The 24,096-nt window shown below is 36.5% G+C and overlaps 2 protein-coding genes across 5 annotated transcripts in view; one reads left to right on the top strand and one right to left on the bottom strand.

Annotated features, from left to right (window-relative positions):
- The window catches only part of LOC150098205 (trypsin-1-like), a 103,777-nt gene that overhangs the window by 53,555 nt on the left and 26,126 nt on the right, over positions 1-24,096 (top strand). For 2 of the 4 annotated variants that reach the window (XM_090406045.1, XM_090406047.1), the window contains exon 7: positions 2,338-2,511. In XM_090406045.1, the coding sequence (XP_090262171.1) occupies positions 2,338-2,493 (156 nt within the window). In that variant the 3' untranslated portion in view covers positions 2,494-2,511. Of the gene's footprint in view, positions 1-2,337; positions 2,625-21,307; positions 21,449-24,096 lie in introns of those variants that run through there. The other 2 variants (XM_090406046.1, XM_090406044.1) reach the window with 2 other exon arrangements.
- LOC150098204 (uncharacterized) overlaps positions 21,220-24,096 on the bottom strand; it is a 264,871-nt gene continuing 261,994 nt past the window's right edge. The window contains exon 18 of the mRNA XM_090406279.1: positions 21,220-21,429. Coding sequence (XP_090262405.1) covers positions 21,220-21,429 — 210 coding nt within the window. The remainder of the gene's footprint in view (positions 21,430-24,096) is intronic.

Below are 24,096 nucleotides of genomic sequence, written 5' to 3'. Positions count from 1 at the left end.
TCCACTGTTGGATGTCATCTTTATCCAACCATATCTCACTTATTCCAACATTTTTTGGGTGAACAGACTCAATTAATGCAACCATTTAATTTGCCTTGTTTCTTACACTTCTAGCATTTGTTTACAAATATAACAGCTCATTCCTGGATCTATAACAAGTTTCACTGATACTACTTATTAAATGTGACTTCTCCATACTTAACTTGAGCCATTTCCTTTTCTCCTTATTCATCTTAGAACCTTCTTAAAATCCAACTGTTTTCCCTTGATCTCAGTTCATCCCTTTCCCTTTTTATCTGCACATTCACATCCTCCTGGAACATCAACTTTTCTCATGCTGTATTTCCCTGTCCACCCTGAGTCTCCCTGCATACTTGTTCTCTCATTCTCTATACTCATACTACCTACTTCTTCATTCAAAACCACCACTTCAATCTCTCCTTCCTTACTCTCCCAATCTTTCACATCTCTTCTTACTTGATAAGATTCATTCTCTACATTCATTTCTCTACCTCCCAGCAGCAGCCTCTCTAAATGAGTTGCACCAAAACCATTCAAATGCAGTCCATCACTCTTATACATTTCAATTCAAACTCATTCCACACACTAACAAACTGCACTCCTTTCTCCTCACACATTTCTGTTGATATATCATTCACAATCTTCACTCTCTGCTTCATTTCATCACTGTCATACTTGGTAACACACTGACTACCTTTCCTATTCACACTATTATCTTTTATCCTTCTCAACAACCTCCTGATATCCAGTCTTATGTGTTCCTTGTTCCCAGTCAAGTCATTTGTCCCTATTACTACTACTACCGACTCTTGTGCTTCTATTCATTTTACCTCCAGGAAAACAAATCCTGTACATCTTGTTTACCACACTTCTAACAATCGAATCCCCCATACAACACCACTCACAAGTTACCTCTTTAATACTGATATCATTCATTTTCATCATCTTTACTCCTCCATATATATCTTGAATTCTCTTAATTTCAGTTTGCATCCATTTCATCTCTTGCCTCATCTTAACCAACTCAGCTTTCAAATTTTGCATTATATTTTCATTCTTATTCACTCCCTCAGTTTTATTGTCAGCCATACACTCTTGTTTGCCAGCAGCGCTGCTCGCCACTTTACCTTTAAATGCACTCCATTTTTCAACTTCTGCTCCATTTGCATAATTTTCTTCATCCTTACTGTCGACTGTTAAGTTCATCAGATTGCTTGTTTGCTTTTTCAAAACCTTTTTACCAATTTTTCGCTGCTCTTTTACATTGTCCCTCTTTGCTCTCAAATGCGCACTCATCATTGTGGCATTCAGGCTACTAACATTTTCAGTTACCAATACATTACTGCTGATCAAGTCCTCTTTCAGATCACACTTTGCACATACCCTCCTTCCATCCACCTTAAATATCCATAATTTATCTGCAGAACCAAACAAATACATATAGCACACCTCACATTTCATGAAATGACTAAAATAAACTAAATATCCAGGTAATCTGATGAAATATTATGACCAGAAGGCTCTCTGAACTTTGACTCCCTGTGCACAATTCCTCTTGGATCCACATCCTCCCTTATATCTTCTCTTAAATATCTCACTCAATTGCAGGATCTATCAAAACCTACAATACTCACTGAGCTCTGCATTGCCAAACTCTCACTCTCCAGATACCCAACTGGGATACAGTTTTATCATGCTCTTATTTAGTTTGCATCTTATCATGGAATCAAATCATATAGTCATCTCTCTCTCTCTTTCTACTCTTTTTCATTCTTTCATTTCTTTCTTCTTTTGCTTCTTTGCCACAACTGCTCCCCAGACATTCCTACAATTCTGTTCTCATGTTTTGTCCTTCAAAGAACTCCATGTATATGCATTCTCTCTCTCACCCTGCCCCCTCATTTTTTGCATCTTTCACCATTCTGTTCATGCTATTATAAATAAAAAATTTCTTACTTCCACTACTGTATCTTCAACAATGTTCTCATTTGCATTTTTTTGTTCCTTTTGTCATTAAACACTATTCAGTCACTTACACTTTCCAGATATCAGTTACATTCTTTCAAAATACTTGCTTCACATGTGCTCACTATTCTTCAATATAAATTAAATTCTTCAATTAAACTCTTACACGAATTACTATTCTTGATTGCATATGAAACATTATATATATATTTGATTACATATGAAAGATTGCCTTACAGGATTTATATACATCCCAAAAATCTACCCTAATTTCACACATTTCTGTTACCCCCCCCCCCAATCAATTTCAGTTCTCTTAGTAATGTAGATTGACTTTTTTTTATGTTTTAGGGTGATTCTGGTGGCCCACTGATTCAACGAATCAATGGAAGAGGAATACTTGTGGGTATTGTTTCTTGGGGAAATGGATGTGCTCTTGCAGGTTATCCTGGTGTCTACACTAATGTTCAGCATTTTACCAGCTGGATTGAACAAAATGCAGATTGATTTCTTTTTATATTTAAGGTAATCTGGAATTTAAGATTTATGTAAAATTATTCTTTTATTTTTTGTGGATGCTATGAAATTACTGTACTAATTTCTAATTAAAGCATAATAAACAATTGATTGTGCTGTGTCTCAAGGAAAGAGAAATTTCGGAGAGGTTTAAGGGTTTATCCTCTCAGAAACTCAGATATTTCATCCTGCAATCAATCAAACTGGTCAGGAGAACACACACAAAAAGTATATAATTAATCATGACTGACCATCTTTTCCTAAAACTGTAATTACAAAAGCCAGTGTGGATGGGTTGTGAGCAGTAACTAACTGCAAATACTGCAGATTAATATTATTAGATTACCCATGATACTGATGTATCATAGGTCTACAACTTTTTTTGTGGGTAGGATTCACATTTAAAAAAAAATCATAATAATGAAGTCTTCACATCATGATGTGTACATGGTTTAGGCTTTGCTTATTTTGCTAAAACAAACTGAAGAAAAATAAAAGCCTATGGATTCCATCAGTTGTTCCTCCTATTTATTAATATTTATTACAATGGGAAAACATATAGGGAATTGCCTTTACTTGATACTGAAAGTCGGTATAAGTATTGTCATTGATTGCAATATTGAAGGTGTAAAGCAGTATAACAATGGCATGCATTTTTATTTCAGCATATGGGATAACAATCAGATTTAAGATATTTAGCAATTCTGTGGGACACTGTAAATGCTGATTACATACACATGCAAGTGTTGGATTTGCCTGTTTCCAATGGAAGGAAATCAGAGAAGTTGTACATGCACAGTCTATAATAGACATCTGCATTTTGCTACCAGCTGGCTATGGGTTTGGAGGTCTGTAAAAGCTTTATATATTACAAAAATGCACCTCCTCTCATGCATCTTCTTTGTTACTTTCGGAATTAAATTTAAACAATAACCTAACAGAAGAATACTTTTAAAATGTGGTTTTGGATTACTTAATTATGGGAACTATTACAAAACACAACCATCACTTACCTTGAAGTCTTTATCAAACTAATCATTTGCTGTCATGTTTGTAATTTTGCAGCATTTCATTTACACAAATGACCTTACCACTGGAGTTGCAGGGCTATGGCTAGGTGAAGCCCTTGATGAAACTTTTAAAAAATGTGGTGTGGCATATACGGAATTGGAATTTCCAAATGAGGCCACCATTTCCTAAAACAGAGCTACTCTGTGGAAAGATACCAAATACCATTTAACATTCTAAGGAATCTTAAAATCCTAGTTTTGCTTGCTGTGTATGCTGAATTCATGAGTAAAATATTCAGACTAACATATGAAAAGAGTATGCACAAAATGTTTAGTCATCTTATGACCAGTTTATAGAGATAAATGATTCAAACAATGGAACAATCACTAAAGACAACAGTTGTTTTGTTGATGATGTGAAGTAGACTGATTTTTGCTGATAGATTGTAACAGGGAGTTATATTACTGTTACAGAAAAACTTGGATTATAATTTGGTATAGCTATTTAGCTGTTAGTTGTAAAAAAAATAAAAATGCAAAAAAATGACATAAAATTAATGTACTACAGGTTTTACAATAACCTTCCATGAATGGAAGATGCACAAAAAAAAAATCAATAAGGGTCAATAAAGCACAAAATATAGCCTTTCTCTCAGCCAGTTGCCAACCCTGTCTTCTAGTGGTATGATCTACTGTCACAAAAGGGTCTTCGGGCAAGTATTGTCAGTATAAGCATAACATCTGTAGCATGAGTAGAAAGGCCAACTACCACTGTACTATTAGTCTATTAGTATACCCTGCTGAAGGGTACTCGAGTTTATAGGGATCTGACTTGACCATTTAAACTAAGTGGATCAAATTATGGTTTTGAATATGGATATGGAATAAATACTGCTGCACTAAGAGACCTTTGTGAAAATAAGCTATCACTGCCCCTCTGTTTGGTTGGCCTGCCTGACTCAGATACACTAATACACCGAATACCTAATATCAACTGGTGACTAATTAACTGGGATACAAAGGGGCATTGATGTGTGACATATAGCCTCTCACAGTCAGGTCATCACTACTTTCCCCACAATATAGCTGTTTCCACAAACAAGGCTCTGGTGAACCTAGCCAGCATTGCTGCTGCAAAAGAATACCTTCCCAGTTGGAGGAAATGCTGACTAGATCCCTAGGTGGTAGTTCTCTCATCATCTGGTGAATTACCACCATCTTGGTTATTAGATACCACCTCTGGGTCTGGCTCCCACTAAAGAGACCTGAATAAAGGTCGAAATCGGTCGGGTAGTAACCCTTCCCATAATGCAAGTATACATATAGCATTATACATGTCCAGAAGAAGATGTGCTTTGCATTATGGGATACTAAGCAAGTGGTGTAAAGCTTTGTCCACCTCTCTTACGAATTGCCCCAGTCCTGAAAATACTTCATGTTTTATCACTAGTCCCCCTCTTCTCATATGCAGTGAGAGTGATATAATGATATAGAGTGACATACCTCAATGATATGCCAATCATACTGAAGGGAGCTCTGAACCCTCTCACATTTGCAAGGATACAGCAGTAAAACAGTCCTGAAGGCCAAATGCTAGTTAATGCATGGGACTGAACCAGCTAGTAATGAATCTGGAGGCTTCCCAATCAGCTAGTGTAAAATTTTGCAGCCAGTTATTTTGTCAGTTTATGACTGGAGGGAGACCAAGTATAGTGGCTGTAGGGGAAGCTGTCGAGACCACATGTGGACAGCATCTTTGCAAGTCTGTCACTCTCACTGTATAACAGCAATTCCTTTTTATCTCTTCCTCCTTAGCACATACAATGAATCAGAACCTAAAGAAATGCAACTTTACTGCCGATCAGAAAAAAAATAGTTTAAAAAATCATAAAAAAAACAAAAAAAAAATCCAAATGAAAACCATAAAAACCCCCACAAAAATAAAACAAAAAAAACCTCAAGCAATGTGTACCACTACCCATTGTTTGAGTTTATAGTCATCTAAACCAGAATTACTATTCTTATCAGAAAATCAACTGGCAAACTGAACAATTACTATCCACCTCAACTGCCCAAACTACATGTTACATAGTGCTTTCTGTCAGAAACTTGTTTATTCAAGAGAACTGACATACCATGCCAGAGATTGTAAAACCTTGAATCACCCCCCCCCCCCCCATGATTTGCTTTGGCTCAAAATTTCCCTACCAAATCAACTTACCCTTTTCATATGTTCTATTGCTCGCCAAACTCTGTTAACCAATATGACCTCTTCAACTATCTCTTTGTTAAAGCTTGACTTTTTACAGTTGAAATATAGTAAGGTCATCCTTCTTGGGGATTTCAGCATCCATAATATTGGCTTATCTTCTTATATATTGGCTTATCTTCTCCAGTTTCACTGGTCAAGGGCAGGAATGCCAAAGTATTTATCATTAGCAGTGACCTGTCACAGATCATCAATCCCTCTACCAGAATATCTGACAAACCCCTCCAATTTGTCAGTACACTTGACTTCTTCCTAACAAGCTCCCTTTTCCAAGTACTGTGGATATTAGTTCTCCTGGTACCTTGGATCCCAACATCACACAAATTTGTTTTGCAACTAGTGGGTGAAGAACAACTTTCACTCAATAGTTCTCAGTCTTGTGTCCTTTGGCACTATAAGAGTGCCAAATGGGATAATCTCAGTGACTTCTATTCCCCCTTTCCATGGTCCAAATACTGCTTCAGTTCTTTGATTCAAACACTGCTTAGACAGAATAAATCACCCTCACAGAAATGAAGGCCTTTATCCCTTATTCCATTCTAAATTCACTGTTATCATGCAAATTGGTTCTCAAAAACGTGCCGATGCAGTAAAAAAAAACTGCATTCCACAAATAGCTCAAGACCAATACTCCAGCTGTTCACTCTGCCTATACTACAGCTCACAACAGATGTAAAAAGAATTATCACCAAATCAAAATCAGCCTTTGAAATGCAACAAACTTGCCTCCTGCCCAAAAGGTAGTTGCTTCTTCTGGTCCCTTGCCATTGGGTGCAACTTTTACCCACCTGGTTTACACCACTCACACATCCAGACAGTACTGTAATCACCTCATCTAAAGACAAGGCCGACTTAGAAGTTTTTTTTTCTTTTTTCCACTTGGTTAGACTATAAATTATATATTTAGTTTAATCCTTTATCCAAGTGTAAGCAAACAAATATATAATTTATAGTCTAACCAAGTGGGAAAAAACTTCCAACATCTTTCTATAATCCAGAGTTATTTAATAATAAGGTGCGACACCTTTTGGCAACTCATATAGGTAGATATGACGTCTGCATTGCTTCTACCTTAGTATCACCTCTGGGTCTGGCTCCCACTAAAGAGACCTCAATAAAGGTCGAAATCGGTCGGGTAGTAATCCTTCCCATAATGCAAGTATACATATAGCATTATACATGCTATGCATTACGCATAGCATTATACACCAGAAGGAGATGTGCTTTGCATTATGGGATACTAAGCAAGTGGTGTGAAGCTTTGTCCACCTCTCTTACGAATTGCCCCAGTCCTGAAAATACTTCAGGCGCAAACTTTGTTTGCTTACAATAAAGGATTAAACTAAATATATAATTTACAAGGCCAACTTATTGGCATCACTCTTCTTTTCCAATTCCTGCATTGATGACATGGGCAAAGTTCCCTTCACTCCACCAATAACTGCTCTCTCCATGTCACCCACAGTCTTCTGCCAGAAAGAAATCCAAAAAATCCTTAATAATCTGAACACAAACAAGGTATCTGGTCCTGATGGTATTCTACGTATCGTGTTAACCGATGAACTAATGTCCAATTGCTCTCATTTCTGTTCTCTCTAAAATTATGGGGAAGGTCACGAAAAACCACTCTTGAACCACCTAGAGACCTACCAACTAGTTAGTGACCAGCAGTACAGATTCCACCACTCACAATCCAGACTGATCTCCTAGCTTTCGCTGCCAACCTCTGGACTCAAGTGATGGAAAAATTTGGAGAAACTCACGTGGTTACCCTTGACATTTCAAAGGGATCTGATTGAGTTTGGCACAGGGGCCTAGTTATCAAATTGTCATCCTATGGTCTGCCTTCCACACTCTGCAACTGGATGACCACCTTTCTCATGTGGATGGTTTCCTCCCCTCAGATTTCCTCACCACTGCAGGAGTACTCCAGGGTTTTGCTCTTTCATCCACTCTCTTCCTCTTATATATAATTGACCTGCTCTCACAAACTGCTAGTCCTATCAATAGTTTTGCTGATGACAATACACTCCATTCCTCCTTTTCATTTGGCAAACCTTGTCGTGCTTAAGTATTAGAATCCTCGAGATCCACCTCGACCAATGTCCTGAACTATGATCTTCCAATGAGGCAAGGATAATCTTGTCGACTTTCATTACCAACAAAACTCAGTCCTGTGATCTCTCACAAGAAAGAGCTTGCATCCCTTTCCCCTTGCCTTCAACAATACCCAGATATTCAAACACAATCAGATTTCCCATTTTTGGATTGATCTACACCTCTGATCTTTCCTGGCACAAACATTTCAACCATAGCTCTGCAGCTACCAAAAAACTTTGTGTACTTTTTCACAGAAGACACTATTCATACCTGCCAACTCTATACAAATCCCAAATCTACCCAACTATGGAATATTATTCCCATATTTGGGATGGTGCACCCAAAATCTCTCTAAGATTGCTCGATTCTATCCAGAAGAAGGCAATATGGCTTTTGCTGGCCTGGTTGGCCAAGTGGTTAGTGTACCTGTATCCAACCAACAGGTCATGGGTTTGAATCCTACTGTGGGCATGGATATTTGCAATTATATGTAGGTGGGAGATAAATTTTATCGCATGGTGAGACCACTGCCCTGCTCTGAACTGGCTTGAAAATGTTCCACATTTGGTCTCTAGAGCAGGTTTTTCAGATCATGTAAAAATAAATTAAAAAATTATAAAATCCTTAGTCCATCCACGATACAAATGTAATATAGATTTACTAATAACCTTTTGTGAGTAGGAACAAAAAAAAAAATCCTTCTCTCTCTCTCATAGATGTTCAATTTCTGCCTTGTACCTGTTTAACAGATACTTTCATGGATGGTGCTCTGCTGAATTGGTTACAATTATTCCTCCAAAATCATTAGAACAAAAAGTCACTGCTAACTAACCACCATCTTGAAACTCACTAAACCATTTGCACTGTGTCCTCTTTCATTCCATCTACTTCTGTTCTATGGAACAGCCATGACTCTGCCTTTCCCAAAAAATACAATCTTTATCTGTACAAACAATATGTGAACAGATTCCCCCCTTTCTTCTTATCCTCTTGCTTACACACAGCACTAATCTGTTATGTGTCTCTTGTGACCGTTCATGTTGTGGATCAAATATAAAAAAAAAAATTAGGAAAAGAGGTTATTGCAGGTACTTGGATTAAAAGCATTGCCAGACTTCACAGATATGTCATTGACAACTGGTTTAGGTAGCTTAAGCTGAAGGGAACTGGAAGATAGGTTATTTCCCCAGGCCAGCAATTGGGGGGGGGGGTTCGAGGGGCCCAAAACAAACAAAATAAGTTATAATTTCACACATCTGGTAATATTTTTTGCTTCACATAGGGATCTGAAACATGAGGACACTGAATATTTCTAGACTTTGATGTCTTCACTGAAGAATTTCACAGACATATTCTTGCTCTACAGGAAGTAGGATGTACAGGTAAAGGTAACATTCAGGACCTTATATCCTGTTTGAGTATAAACTAGATACATATACCCAGGATGAGGATGGTAACCATCAGAAAGTTTTAGACCTGTTATTTAATATAAATGCTAGTGATGTGCTTCTTAGATACAGCTGTATTAATGAAAGACTCCTACTTCTAAATTTAAAACTGGGATTAAAGCTTTGAATGTGGTCAGCCACTATGCTCCCAGTGAGGATTCAGAAGATGGAGAAAAAGAGTGCTTTTTTACTCGTTATAACATGTTTTAAGAAACATTACTAACTGGATCATTTGGCATGATCCTCCATTTATGTAAACTAAATGAACTTGGAATAAGCAACACTTCTTTCAAATATAAAGATATTTACAAGTACACTAAGGTTTCACCTGATGGTATCCACAAGAACATGATCAATATTGTCCTAATTAATAAAAAATGGAAAAATTGTGGGTGAAACACGGCATACAGAAATGGGATCTGACCACTACCTTGTTAAGAACACAAAATACGTCTCCATTAATCCTGAAGCATAGACCTGATACTACCAGAATTTACTAATGAGTTACTTAGATGTTATGAAAGACCTAGCCTACATGATCATAATGTAGAAAGCATGTTGCATGGCTTCAAGAAAGCTGTGCATGAAACTAATTCTGTTTTAAGAGTTTAAAAGAAGCTAAAACAGTTTATATGGGCAGTCAGGAAATGCAGTTAATTGCTAAAAGAAGAGAATGCCAGAAGAGACTGGAGCAGCATCCAAATGAGAACAGACCAGAGTATAAGGGAACTAATAAACAAGTAAGAGCACAGTTAGCAATAGATAAAATGACTGGTTTAACAGCATGGCAAAGAAATCAAAAATTAAAGTATGACATAATAATCACAAAGTACTGTAAGTTATTAAAATATAAGTAATGAGAAGATAAAAATAAGAACACAATTGAAGGGCAAGATACTATCATAGCAAAGTGGATAGAACATTTTGATAATCTTTTAAACAATATTCACTCTTGTGACCCAGTTATACTTAGTGAGTAGACTAATCACTTGATTGATAATTAGCAGGCTTTTAACTTGTATATTATTATTATTATTATTACGGGCAACTCCAAGGAGTCGACAGACTCATGGAGGGAGGCCCTAACATCATGTCAAGAACAACTATTCGACATTCACACAGTATCTATCATACCTCGCCTTGAACTCATGCACGGTCATAGCACCCACAACAGACTCTGGCAGCTTATTCCACTCATTCACCACTCTCCAAGTAAAAAACCTAGCTCTAACACCCCTGCTAACCACATTCTTGCCCAGCTTCCATGTATGGCCCCTAGTCCTCCCACCACCAGTCCTGTTATCAAAAATATCTTCTGGATTAATCTTATAGAAACCCTATAGTAATTTGAATGTCTCAATCATATCACCCCTTTTCCGCCTATCGACCAATTTTTGCAACCCACAAATCTTCAACCTGTTCTCATAAGGTTCATTCCACAGACCTGCTATCATCTTGGTCACTCGTCTCTGGATCCTCTCCACCTCCTCCCCATCAAGAAGAAACCCTGGTGCCCATATCTGGGTACAGTAGTCTAGATGGGGTCTTATCAAGGCTCGATACAGAGGAACAATAACTTGTTTGTCTCTGCTTGTTAAAGTATTTTTCAGCAACCAAGTGATTTCATGAGCTGATTTAGCCACTTTTGCAATGTGCCCCCCTAAACTTCAATTCCCTATCCACCAACACCCCCAAATCCCTGGCCTCATCAATCTCCTGGAGTACGGTTCCACCAATGTGATATACTGCTGCTAATCTTTTCACCCCAAAATGCATGACCTTACACTTTGCAACATTAAATTGACATCCATTTTCCCTAGCCCAGTCCTCCAAACTATCCAAATCATCCTGCAAAATTTTGACATCCTGTGTACTCACAATTGCTCTACCCAACTTTGCATCATAAGCAAACAAGTGAACACTTCCTCTCAGATCCTTTCCTATATCATTGATGTACAAATTGAAAAGTAGTGGTCCAAGAACAGAACTCTGCGGCACACCACTAGTCACCACGCCGTCTTTTGGACTCAACTCCAGAATAAACCACTCTCAGGTATCTCTTCATATGCTAGATGTATTTCTGTTTCCTCTAGATGTTTTGTTGTCTAATATGGCTAACAGCATCATCAGGAGGTTGAATAATGTAAATTAAAAAAAAAAGGTCTTTAATGTTACACATGTTAATTAATGAATTCCAGATGTTGTGTAGGATCATTCCTCGATTTCTATTTAGTGTGTGTTTTAATGATCTCGGAGGACTCCTTGAACAACTTGCCAAACTAATTCTAAGTAGGGCATGGTGGAGATGACCTGCGAATGCTTCTGCCTGGTATCTCAGCTTGGGCCTGGCTCCCACTGAAGAGACCTCAATAAAGGTCGAAACTAGTCTGGGTAGTGGCCCTTCCCTTAATGCATAACATTAGACATATCCGCAAGGAGATGTGTTTTGCATTATAGGAGATACTGAGACAGGAGTGTTGGTATCTTGCTCCACCTTTGCAACGAGTTGCACCACCTTACCCCAGTCCTGAAGATACTTTCAGGCGCAAACTTTGTTTGCTCACACTTGGATAAAGGATTAAACTAAATTTATTATACTCTAACCAAATTTGTACATATTTGGTCTGATGTATTACAATAAATAACTTTTTTTATTAAAAGACCAGAAGATAAATGATAAAATATATATACAAAGAGCCAACAAGTTTCACTAGCCACTGTCTAGCATTTTCAATGCTGAACTGGTGTGAAAACAAATGCATTGAGTTACATTTCAAAAAACATACACTTTAGGAACTGTTAGGCTGTTACATTTGATTATTCTGTTGGAAGGCGTGCATGTGTTCGAAAGCTTCAGTCAGATACCGGTACATGACCACGTGCTTTATAGTTTGCATATTGTAATTCTGTTGAACTGAGAGAGATGATGAGATTTTTCCTATGTCTTTAAGAACAATGCCCTGATTTCTATTTAAATTATTGCCTGTGCGTAATACCACAGCTGCTTCTTTTAAGTTCTGTATCTGTAGTCATTCTCGATGTAAGGCATAGAACTGTTTTTCCAATCTATGACGTGATTTGATGTTGAGAAATGATGTGCTAAACCAGATGTGATGATTCTATTATGATTGACATCTCCTTCATGTTCCTTCTGTCTTATTTCAAAACTTCTCAAAGTCTGACCAATGTCCTGGAGTATATGAAATTCCATGCACGTGTGGCCTTTCTTACATTGGTCAGACTTCGAGAAGTTTTGAAATAAGACAGAAGGAACATGTGGGAGATGTCAATCATAATAGAATCATCACATCTGGTTTAGCACATCATTTCTCAACATCAAATCACGTTATAGATTGGAAAAACAGTTCTATGCCTTACATCGAGAATGACTACAGATACAGAACTTAAAAGAAGCAGCTGTGGTATTACGCACAGGCAATAATTTAAATAGAAATCAGGGCATTGTTCTTAAAGACATATGGAAAAATCTCATCATCTCTCTCAGTTCAACAGAATTACAATATGCAAACTATAAAGCACGTGGTCATGTACCGGTATCTGACTGAAGCTTTCGAACACATGCACGCCTTCCAACAGAATAATCAAATGTAACGGCCTAACAGTTACTAAAGTGTATGTTTTTTGAAATGTAACTCAATGCATTTGTTTTCACACCAGTTCAGCCTTGAAAATGCTAGACAGTGGCTAGTGAAACTTGTTGGCTCTTTGTATATATATATTTTATCATTTATCTTCTGGTCTTTTAATAAAAAAAGTTATTTATTGTTATACTCTAACCAAGTGAAAAATAAACTTTCAACTTCAACATCACCTATATGATCATTGTTGCAGATTTCAACACTTCTCCCAGTCTGACCTACATATATCTTTTCACAAGAGCACAGAATCTTGCTTACATCCAGATGTTTATAAAATGGCACTTTGTCTTTAGAGAAGCATATGAAGTTTCATAAGATGTTGACTGGTTTGAAGGCTTTTCTGATATTGACTGAATTTATATTTTGGCTAGTTTTCTTGATGCATTGCCAACATATGGAACAGATACAGTGCCTTTGTAATTAATTTCTAGGTTATCACTGGATGGGAATTCAGAAAATGAAAGTTTCTTTGATACCTTTTTTGAGCATTCATTTTGGAGGAACATGAAATAGGATTTGAAGTTCTTGTTTTCATGATGTCATCATTTTTTAGTATGTTTAAAGCTCTATTTTTCATGGTTTTGATTATACCTAATTTTTGTTGAGGCTGATGGAATGAGCTTGCTTGTAGGTACCAGTCTGTGTGGGTTTCTTTATTATAGACTTCTAATGATAATCCTCCAGCAGTTTTTTTTTTTTTTTTTTTTTTTTTTGACAAGGATGTCTAGGAATGGTAATTTTCCATTCTTTTCTACTTCTAATGTGAATTTTATTTTTGGATGTCAATTATTCAGAAAATAGAGTAAATCTTTGTGGATGTATTTCTAGATGATAAAGATATTATCTGCATATCTCAGCCATATATGGTTTTAAGTTTTGCTGTTCTATAGCAAATTTTCAGTTTTTATCTATACGTTGGCAATTGGAAGTGAAAGAGGTGAGCACATTGCAAGACCATATATTTGGTATTAAAGTTTCCTTTCAAAGTGAAGATTATTATTATTATGTGACATCTCCAAGTAGTCCAAAGACTCATTGGGAGAGGGCACCTACTCTACAAATCTTTGTCTCCACCACTCAGTCCACCAACATTGGGAGGATTTAATAGGCTATACACTTATTTGCTGATGATGCAAAGATAGGTAGGGTAATCAGGAATGCAACTGATTTGCAGTATTTGCAGTGATGTAAATAGGCTGGAATTTTGGGCATGGGAAAGTGGATGTCAGTAAATGTAAAGTCATGCTTTGGAATGATTAGATATCCAATTTTGAATTACATTAGTGGGATTACGCTAGAAGAAACAGATCTAACTAGGGATCTTGGAGTGTTAGTAGATAGGAATTTGAAGTTCAGGGAAGTTGTAGCAAAGATTGCAAACACAACTCAAAAGATAATTGCAATGCTGAAACGAACTTTGGCATGCAAAGATAGGATGTCATTTTGGCTCTTATTCTTCATCTATAATCTTTTGTGATTTTAAGCATTGAGATTTTGCCAAAGAGATTTCCATGCTGTCCTGTCCAAGGCTTGTTCTTTTGCTTCTTTCCAGTTAATTCCCTTCTTTTCCAATTTTTCTTTAATTTCCTTTCGCCAACCTTTCCTGGGCTTGCCTATGTTTCTTGTTCCTATTTTCTGGCTTTCATATATGCCCAAATCACCTCATTTGAACTTGTGTTATGAATTGGTTCAGAGGTGCAACTTGAAGATCGTCTCTTATAGTTTGATTTCTAATAATAATAGAAGCAGTTTGAAAAATTATAGCAACAACACAAAGACTGAAGTCCTAATGACATGCCCTCTATGTTAAAAAAATTAAATAAACAAATAAAATAAAATAAAAAAAATCCCTCTATGTAACATAGAGGGATTTTTATTTTATTTTATCATCATCAAATTCCTGCCATGTACCCTCAAGGGGTGTGCAGGATATGAAAGTACTACACGAAAAATTGACATCATTACTAACTTCCTATCTACAATTTTCCTCCAAATCGGTCTGTTACTTCTCAAGACTCCAACATTATCAGATCTTATATTTCTATCGTCTAAAGCACTTTGTACCATATCAATCCACCTATATCTTGGTCTTCCTTTGGGTCGTTTTCCTGTCAACCTGGCAGAGAACATGTGTATTGCTAATCTTTCCTCGCCCATTCTGATTAAGTGACCATACCACCTGAGATTAGCTCTGCTAAGGCATTCCTGGATGCTGACAATGTCAAGTTCTTTCCTAATATCCTTGTTTTTAATATGATATTGATGCCATCTGTTCATGCCTTTAATCTTTCTCAGGACTCTCATATCTACAGTCTCTAGTCTTTGGTCAAGTGTTTTACTTCTGACCCAGCTCTTAGATCCATAAGTTAAAACTGGTTCGAGCAGTGTCTTGTATACAGCTAATTTAGTGTTCTGACTAATTTCTCTCTTATTCCATATGAATTTATTCAATTGACTTCCTACCATACCAGCTTTGTTGATTCTGTTGTCTATTTCCATATTTAATTTACCATCTTCACTAAAAATCATGCCTAAGTAGCTGAAATGTTTTACTTGTTCCACAGGTTCTCCATTCACAACACAGTTGACATTTTCAATGATTTTGCTTATTTTCATTGTCTTTGTCTTTTTATTGCTGACCTTCATACCATATCTATTACAACAGCTATTCAATTTAGTCAGAGAATCTTTCAGACTTGTAGCGGATTTATTTAGAAGTATAACATCGTCTGCATAAAGCAAAGAGCTGACATTAACATCTCCAATTTTGATATCATGTTTAATACCAATTTCTTTCATAATGTGATTCATATAGATAATGAATAACAGAGGGGATAATGTACATCCTTGTCTCACACCAGATTTAACATTAAACCATTTTTTGTACTTCCTTCAATTTTAACTGCTGACTTACAACTCAAATAAAGACTAAGTATTGCTTGATATAATGCCTCATTGACACCATTTAACTGTAGCGTTTTGAATAGCTTCTCTATTGGCACCTTGTCATATGCCTTTTCCAGATCTACAAAACTTAAATACAGATCTTTGTTATATTCCCATGATTTCTCAATTATCTGTCATGAAGTGAAAATCTGATCCTGACAACCTCTATTTGACCTGAATCCAGCTTGTTGTTCACCAAACTTTTCTTCCACAATTCTTCTCAACCGTTTCTCAAGTATACTTGCATAGATCTTGCCAGGAACACTCAGTAGGGAAATACCTCTGTAATTTTCACATTCAGTTTTATTTCCCTTTTTATATATGGGTACTATGAGAGCTCTACTCCAATCATCGGGAATTCGTCCCTCTGTCCAGGCCTTCTGAACTATGCAGTGCAGCCATTGTAAGACTTTATACCACCATACTTAGCATTTCTGGTCGAATATCATCCACTCCTGCTGCCTTTCCACATTTCAAGCATTTGATGGCTTTTTCTACTTCAAATATGGATATGCATTCCTGACTGCATGCCTGGTCAGTGTTTTTTTACCACTGTGCTGTCATCACTGCTTGTTTCATTTAGCAGTTTTTCAAAGTAATTACTCCATACTTCAAGGATATCTTTTTCTCCCGTTTTCATGTCACCTTTTTCATCTCTAACTCCTTTTACAGCACTCTTTCCTCCATTCCTAAGCTAATTCAACAACCTCCAGAATATTTTGCCACCTTCTTGATATTTATTTTCTATGTTCTTGCCAAAGTACTCCCATGACTTTTGTTTAGCTAGTTTTACACACTGTGTAAAACTAGCTAAACATTTGTCTCTGTATTCTCCAAGAGCGCAAGCTGACTTATTTGCCAGGAACTTTTGATATGCTTTCTTCTTTTCCTTCACTGCCTGTTTAACTTGCTGTGTCCACCAGGGAGTTCTGAATTTTTTATCCTTGCAGACAACCTCACCACATGCCTCTCTGGCAGAATCAATCAGGGTTTTCTTCAAGGCTTGCCACTGAATCTCCAAGGTTTGATTCCTGTTCTCAAACTCTTTCACTTTTTCTTCAATAATCTTTGTGTATTTTAGTCTACAGTTCACATCTGAGAGTTGCTCAACTTTTAATAACTTTAAAATTTTCTTACATGTTATTCTTTTCATTATGAAATTTAATTTTATCCTGCTCAAGACTAAATAGTGATCACTTCCAATTTCAAATTCTCTGTAAACTCTGGTGTCCTGCACCAGGGAGAAAACATCATTATCAATAATAACATAGTCAATGAGACTTTTCTTATTCCTTGCCTCTTCTCTCCATGTGAATTTGTGCACATTTTTATGTTGGAACATGGTGTTAGTAATAACCAGTCCATGTCCTGTGCAGAAATCCAACAGGTATTTGCCATTATTATTAGCTTTGCTCTTTTCTCCAAATTTTCCCAAAATATTTTTGTATGTCTGGCAATCACTTCCTACTCTGCTATTTAGATCCGCAACAGGGACCAACTTTTCCTTTTTCATTGTGTCAGTTGCTTTTTGTAAAGCCTCAAAAAATTCCTCCTCTTCTACCTTAGTAGAACCTTCTGTGAGACCATAGGCACAAATAAGTCTAATTGTTCAGTTCCCCATTCTCATATTTGCCCACATTACTCTACTTGAGATTGCCTGCCATTCAAGAAGATTAGCCTCGTATTTTGTGTTGAATACTATGGCTACTCCTTTTTTTTCCTTGATTGTCATTGCCTGAATATAACATTTTGTATTTATTGCTCAGAAAGATCTAACCAGTTTTTGTCTTTTTTGTTTCAATCACCCCTATTATATCGATCTGGTACTTATCTAATTCCTCAGCTAGCTCCATTTCTTTGCGAGGCTTCTTATGTTGATAGTACCGATCTTTAACTCTGGTGATATTGAGTTGGGGTGTGTTTTCAGATTTGTTCCAGTAGCTGACTTTTTGCTATTCGCCGCGGTTCCCTGGCGAAAACAACGGGGTTCTTGTTTAACCGTGCGATGCCCCAGCCGCTATGAAATTTTGTCATATTGTACCATCATTTTTATGTTGGTTTAACCAATAAGAATACAATTTGGTTGGTTAAATCCCAAATTGCCAGCCCATCCTCGTTCGTTCAGTATCCAGGTAGATATCCAACAGGGTGCACCACGAGAAAGTGAGGATTGGACATTAGGTCAGAAGCCCTGGTTGGTTCTCTGCATTCCTTTAAAGGCTAAGTGGAGGTCTCCTCTCGGTTATACAGCTTTGACACTTAAGCACCCCTTATTTTATATTATTTATTTTTTAACATAGAAATCACTTAATTAGGACTTTAGTCTTTGTGTTGTTGCTACAATTTTTCAAACTAGTCCCATTATTACACCATGCCGTTGTAGTCTCGCATACTGTGACAAACTGGGTTTTGTGCTCTGAAGATGCTGGTTATAACACCAGCAAAATATCAGCAATAAGTCAGTAAATAATTATTTACTTATTTTTTTGTGTTCTGATATCTTACCGTCAAAATTAGTCAACATTCCCAGATATGAAATAAACATGGACCGTTTTTTCAGTTAAGAATGATTCTGTAAAGCAAGATCTCATACTTTACACTGTACCTAGTCTAGCAATAAATACTGTGTTATAACTTGAATAACGAATAAACCATTAATCTATCAGTATATCATTTACAGCTTTCAGCACATACAAACCACATATATAATGATGCATGTAGCAGAACCAAATGTTTGTAATGTTCCCCTTTTGCTTTCATGCATGTCCGAAGTCTGTGAGGCCATATATTGATGGTGGCATGCACAACATCCAACAGAAACACTGCCACTGCTCACTCCACATCCACTTTCAGGCTGGCAACTGAGGTGTCATTTCTTGCAGACAACTTTCTCAAGCTCTGACCACAATTTGAAGTCCAAGAGATTCAGATCGGCACTTCCAGATGGTCAATCACATGGTCATATGTGGCCAGGAACATCACCCCCCCCCCTTCAACCATTTTTTTTAGGGTCCTAACCTTGTGTATAGGGGCTGGGTCCTGTTGGAAGGGCCACTGTCAAATATGAATCAAGGTACTTAAATAAAGAGCCAATAGGCTTCATTCCGGCAATGTAATATTATTTAAATTAAGGGGATATTAAATCCCACATTGTTTCTAAACCGAAAAAGAAACTCAAAGATCGGAATCAAAGAGTTTCATGCCGAATATAGTCAACTATAAAAGTATTGGCGGATACTAACGTAAGCCAAAGCATGTAGTACAAACTAGGGCAACTCGTAGCAAAGGTGGGCAAAGCTCTGATAGCTATTCTTAGTATTTTCCATAATGTAAAAACACATCTCCTAGGAGATGTATGATGTTATACATTATGGTGGAAGATCACTACCCAGACCGGTTTCGACCTTTATTGAGGTCTCATCAGTGAGTAGGTAGACCAAATTAATACTGAGGGTATAGCGAAAAGAACTTATATCCTCTGCTATACGAGTTGGCAAACAGGTGCACCCATTAAATTGCTTAAATAAAGAGCCAATAGGCTTCATTTCGGCGATGTAATTTAAGTAATTTAATGGGTGCACCTGTTTGACAACTCTTATAGTAGCGTATGTAAGTTATTTTCGCTATACCCTCAGTATTAATTTGGTCTACCTACTCACTGATGAAACCTCAATAAAGGTCGAAACTGGTCTGGGTAGTGACCTTCCACCATAACGTATAACATCATACATCTCCTAGGCGATGTGTTTTTACATTATGGGAAATACTAAGAATAGTGATCAGAGCTTTACCCACCTTTGCTACGAGTTGCCCTAGCTTGTACTACGTGCTTTGGCTTATGCTAGTATTCGCTGATACTTTTATTTTATAGTTTACTATATTCGGCATGAAACTCTTTGATTCCAATCTTTGAGTTTCTTATTCGGTTTTGAAACAATGTGGGAATTAATATTCCCTTAATTTAAATAATGAAGCAAGGTGTTATTCAGAGGCTATACCACAGGCTCCAGCATTGGTGTACCCAGGGAGGGGGCCAAGGGGCCATATACAACTAAACAACTGTCTCTCTCTACTGATAAATACGCAAACGTTGGATGCACATAGCACTACTAACGGAACCGGACTCGCAAGATTCTGTGGGCAGCATGGGGGCGGATGTGTGCAGAAGTTGTAACAGTATTTATGGCAAGATTGTGTATATGGAAAAATATATCCATGTTTCTTTACATAATCAAATCCTGCAAGTATCGGGTATTATTTAAGACTTCTGTTGATCATGCTCATAACTATCTGTCGAACATATCTTTGACGATAAGAAATTAAAGTTGATTGAACCACATACTTAGCAATTTTTAATATAAATTTCACCCATGAATGGTTGACAAAAAAACCCTATCAGTATAGGTTTTTGTAAAACCTATACTGATAGGTTTTATAAGCTATATTTTCAAGCGCTACTTCTGGCCTCCAATAAGCAAGTGATGATCTCATAAGTGGTGAAATAAGTCTCCTTCTACCTGAAATGATTACAATGACAATTTTAAGATTTCATTCATCACTTCAAGATATGAGAAATTCCATGAGTATCTGTCTATTATGTTCATGAGATTTTTTCAGAAGTTAGTTTCCTTCTTGGTTTCTCCGAAGTCTTCTTTTCTTATGGTATCAGATACTGTGTTCTTGTGGCCCTTGTCATGCTGAGGTCACACTGGAAGATCAGCATCGGTCCATCTAGAAGAACACCAAAAATACATCTGTTACAGCGAATGAGCAGGTCATCTTCTGGTCTCACAGAATTTGAGGAAAAAGAAACCAAAGTTCTCCATTAACAAAAAAAAAAACTTTTCTTAATGGAAAGATTACAATGGAAGCCATTAGGGGGCATTGATATACAGACCCAATTTAATCAGAGTAGCAGCTTTCATTATCTGGAAGCTAGGAACTGTTTTCTGTTTTGTATTATAGTTATCTATTGGACTCTGCAATATCTGATTTGTTTCCTATTACTATATACAGATATCAACTATATCAACATACGATGATATAACCCTCATTTTTATTAGGCATTCTATTAATCATGATACATTGCTTGATCCATCTTTTGAATTATTTGCCTGTGTACACTGAAGGTGGGCATGAAATGTGAACAGAATTATGTATATTAAAGCACATCTTAAAATATTTTAACATATTTGAAAATGCATTCATTTAGATACAGTGTACCACAAAGAAACAAGGCATCTTTGATTTTGTTTTTAAATTTATTTATTGCAAATGTCAGCTTGCTAATTGCTAGTGTCATTATTACTGTCATGCCATCCATAAAGGGACTTTAAAACTTTTACATATTTTTCTTGCTCAACACTTAAATAGCATTCTGGCTGCATTTCCCATCGATGTTGCAACAGTTGCTGAAATCCAACTTCTGTTAGTCCAAATAATGGTGTATGTTCAAGAAGAGAATCATACGAAAATTGAAAATCTACAATGCTTTTCTGAAAGAAATTAATGCATCAATATTAAATAACATTTCTAATTTACTTGCTTGTTAATGATATCAAATACCTAATCTAGATCTGTATAACACCATTAAATATAATTTCCTTGCTTACAAAAAGGATGTTTGCATGCACTCTACATAAAGTTGACTCACAAAATCCACAGAAGTGAATTATTATAACAGTTTGCTTTAGTGAATTTTCTTTTGAATAGCATTGGTTGGTAGCTATACCTATACCTACAGAGATTGATTGGCAACTCTTAGGTAGTTTGTTATTATGGTGTTTGCTATAGAGAAGGCAGATTTGTAAGGAGTAATATATCTCTTTCTAATGCTATAATTTAGAAATGTTTTCTGAATTTTAATACTAGTCTGAGTGGCTGAATGGAATCATAAATGAATTATAATCTTTTACATGTTATTCTCATATTACTCATTTGTTATTAATCATAACTGAATTACTGTCTTCAGTAATTCAGTTGTAATTTGGCACAATTTTTTTGTCTGTGTGTTTATGTTTAGCACTGCTACACACATTTCAATACAATCATATGTATCATTCAGAAGAGCAACATATACATTAAGTTTTAGTGAACATTGACAATTTGGGCATAAAAGGGTATTAAATGATTAAAACAGAACTTGACAATAAATCTTTATTACAATGGAACTCAAGAGGCTGTAGATACAATTCACAAGTTTAGTTGGCCTCTCTCTCTCTTCCTTCTATCTTGCAGTTTCTTGCCAAGCATGGTGTTATGTTAAAAAATCCATCACATTTTCTAGATAATATGGCATCATGCAACTTCTTCCTGTTTCCAAAATTTAAAGTATATCTTTTTTTTTTTTTTTTATGAGAACTTCCATCCTTGATTGGTCATAAACCTACTGTGGGGTAAAAATTAAGGATTATTATTATTATTATTTTTTTAATATAATCTGGAAACATTACTCTAGACACTAAACCACTTGAAGCCTTCAGTAAGTAGAATGATGGTCTCACACCAGGTGATGAAATTCATCTCCCACTGATAACAATGACAAACATCCATGTTCACAACCTGAATCCTGTTTGTTGGAGAGCTGTACATTAACCACTTGGCTCACCAGGCCAGCTGAAAGGGATGAGATTTAAAGCTATCCATTCAATTCAAATAGTGGGTGTGGAAAGAAAGAAAGAGAGAGAGAGAGAGAACTGCATTACATTTGAAAAGAAGGTTGTATCTTGTTGCAGGAAGTGGGAAGGTCAGAGAACCAACAACCTTCGTGCTACCTGAATATACATTAATTTAAAAAGGCGAGAATAAATATTACAAAGTACGTTTCATTCACGCTTTTCTATTTTACTGCAGTGGTCTGAGATCTTTTGAATCTCAAGGAGTACTTTGTTATACTTCTAATTAAGAAGAACATAGAAAAATTGTATTTCCATACAATTTTTCTGAAAATTGTAAATAACAAAAACCAATAGCCTCAAATCTGAAATCAAATCTTGTTTTAGAATTATTAAAAAAATGTCAGTGCACCTACACACACAACTGATCAACAAGAAAGAAGGAATATTGTGATAGTATTTTGAAGTGTAGGGTAAAGTCAGAGAAAACTGTGTAAGGAAGGCTGTTTCACTGCAAATCACAGAGGTAGCAGGAGGAATGAAAAAGGAGGACGAGAAGTATGCTTCAGCATGTTTTGAGCTGGACAGTGAACAGATGTTGACAAGCTATTGTAGTATGTGCATTTATAGGCTTGAGAGAGAGTGTGGAGGAACAGTATCTGTGAAAATACCTGTAGAAAAGACATAAGGCAGATACACGTATGTTCTGAGATAGTGACTGAAGTTATTCTAAAGGTCATCAATTAACAGAAGTTCTTAGGGCAAAAACAAAGAAAAGAGAAAAGGACCCAAAATTTAGAATGATGAAATAGCAAGAGCTATATTTAAAAAAAAAAAAAAAAAAACTACGCTTCCAGAAACAAACACCAGAATACGAAAAAAATTTACCAAAAAAATCCTAAGATAATTCATTGCCACTAATCGGTGAGAGTGATCATAGGGTCTTAACTTGGGAGGTGGCTAAAGGTGTAGAATTTTCAATTAAGACAGGGTACATGTGGAATTATCGGGCTGGAAAGTATGACAAGCTTAGGAGTTTGATTGGTTCAGTGCCATGGCATGTACAACTGCAAGGACTAGAAGTTGATAGTGCATGGGAGGTAGTTAAGAAGTGCTTGCATGAAGCAATGGCTGACTGTATACCTAGAGTCCGAATAATAAATCAAGTAGGGGTTAAATGGATGAATAACACCATTAAGCTTGAGTTGCAAAAAAAGAAACAACTATAGAGGGAATTTAAGGAGAAGGGTGACCGGCAGGCACATGAACGGTATAAAGCGCAGGCCAGAAGGGTGACGAGTGTGGTAAGAAAAGCAAAAAAGGATTACGAAAGAACATTGGCCATGCAGGCTAAAGAGAATTCTAAACAGATTTTTAGATATGTAGCAAGTAAAAGGAAAAATGTACATGGCAGATTGATTTTAAAGAATGCCGATGGTAGGGAGGTAACTGAATCAGTTGAGATAGTTGAGTTGCTGAGTGAGCACTTTGCAAAAGCATATCATCCAGGTAGTGACATTGCAGAAACGAATAAACCAGTAGATTATA

Source organism: Typopeltis vanoorti, chromosome 16 (assembly GCF_054136105.1).
Source record: "Typopeltis vanoorti isolate ZY-2024b chromosome 16, IOZ_Tvanoo_1.0, whole genome shotgun sequence".
NCBI lineage: Eukaryota > Metazoa > Arthropoda > Arachnida > Uropygi > Thelyphonidae > Typopeltis > Typopeltis vanoorti.
The sequence above is the reverse complement of the archived record's forward strand: the minus strand, read 5'-3'. Positions and strand labels throughout refer to the sequence as shown.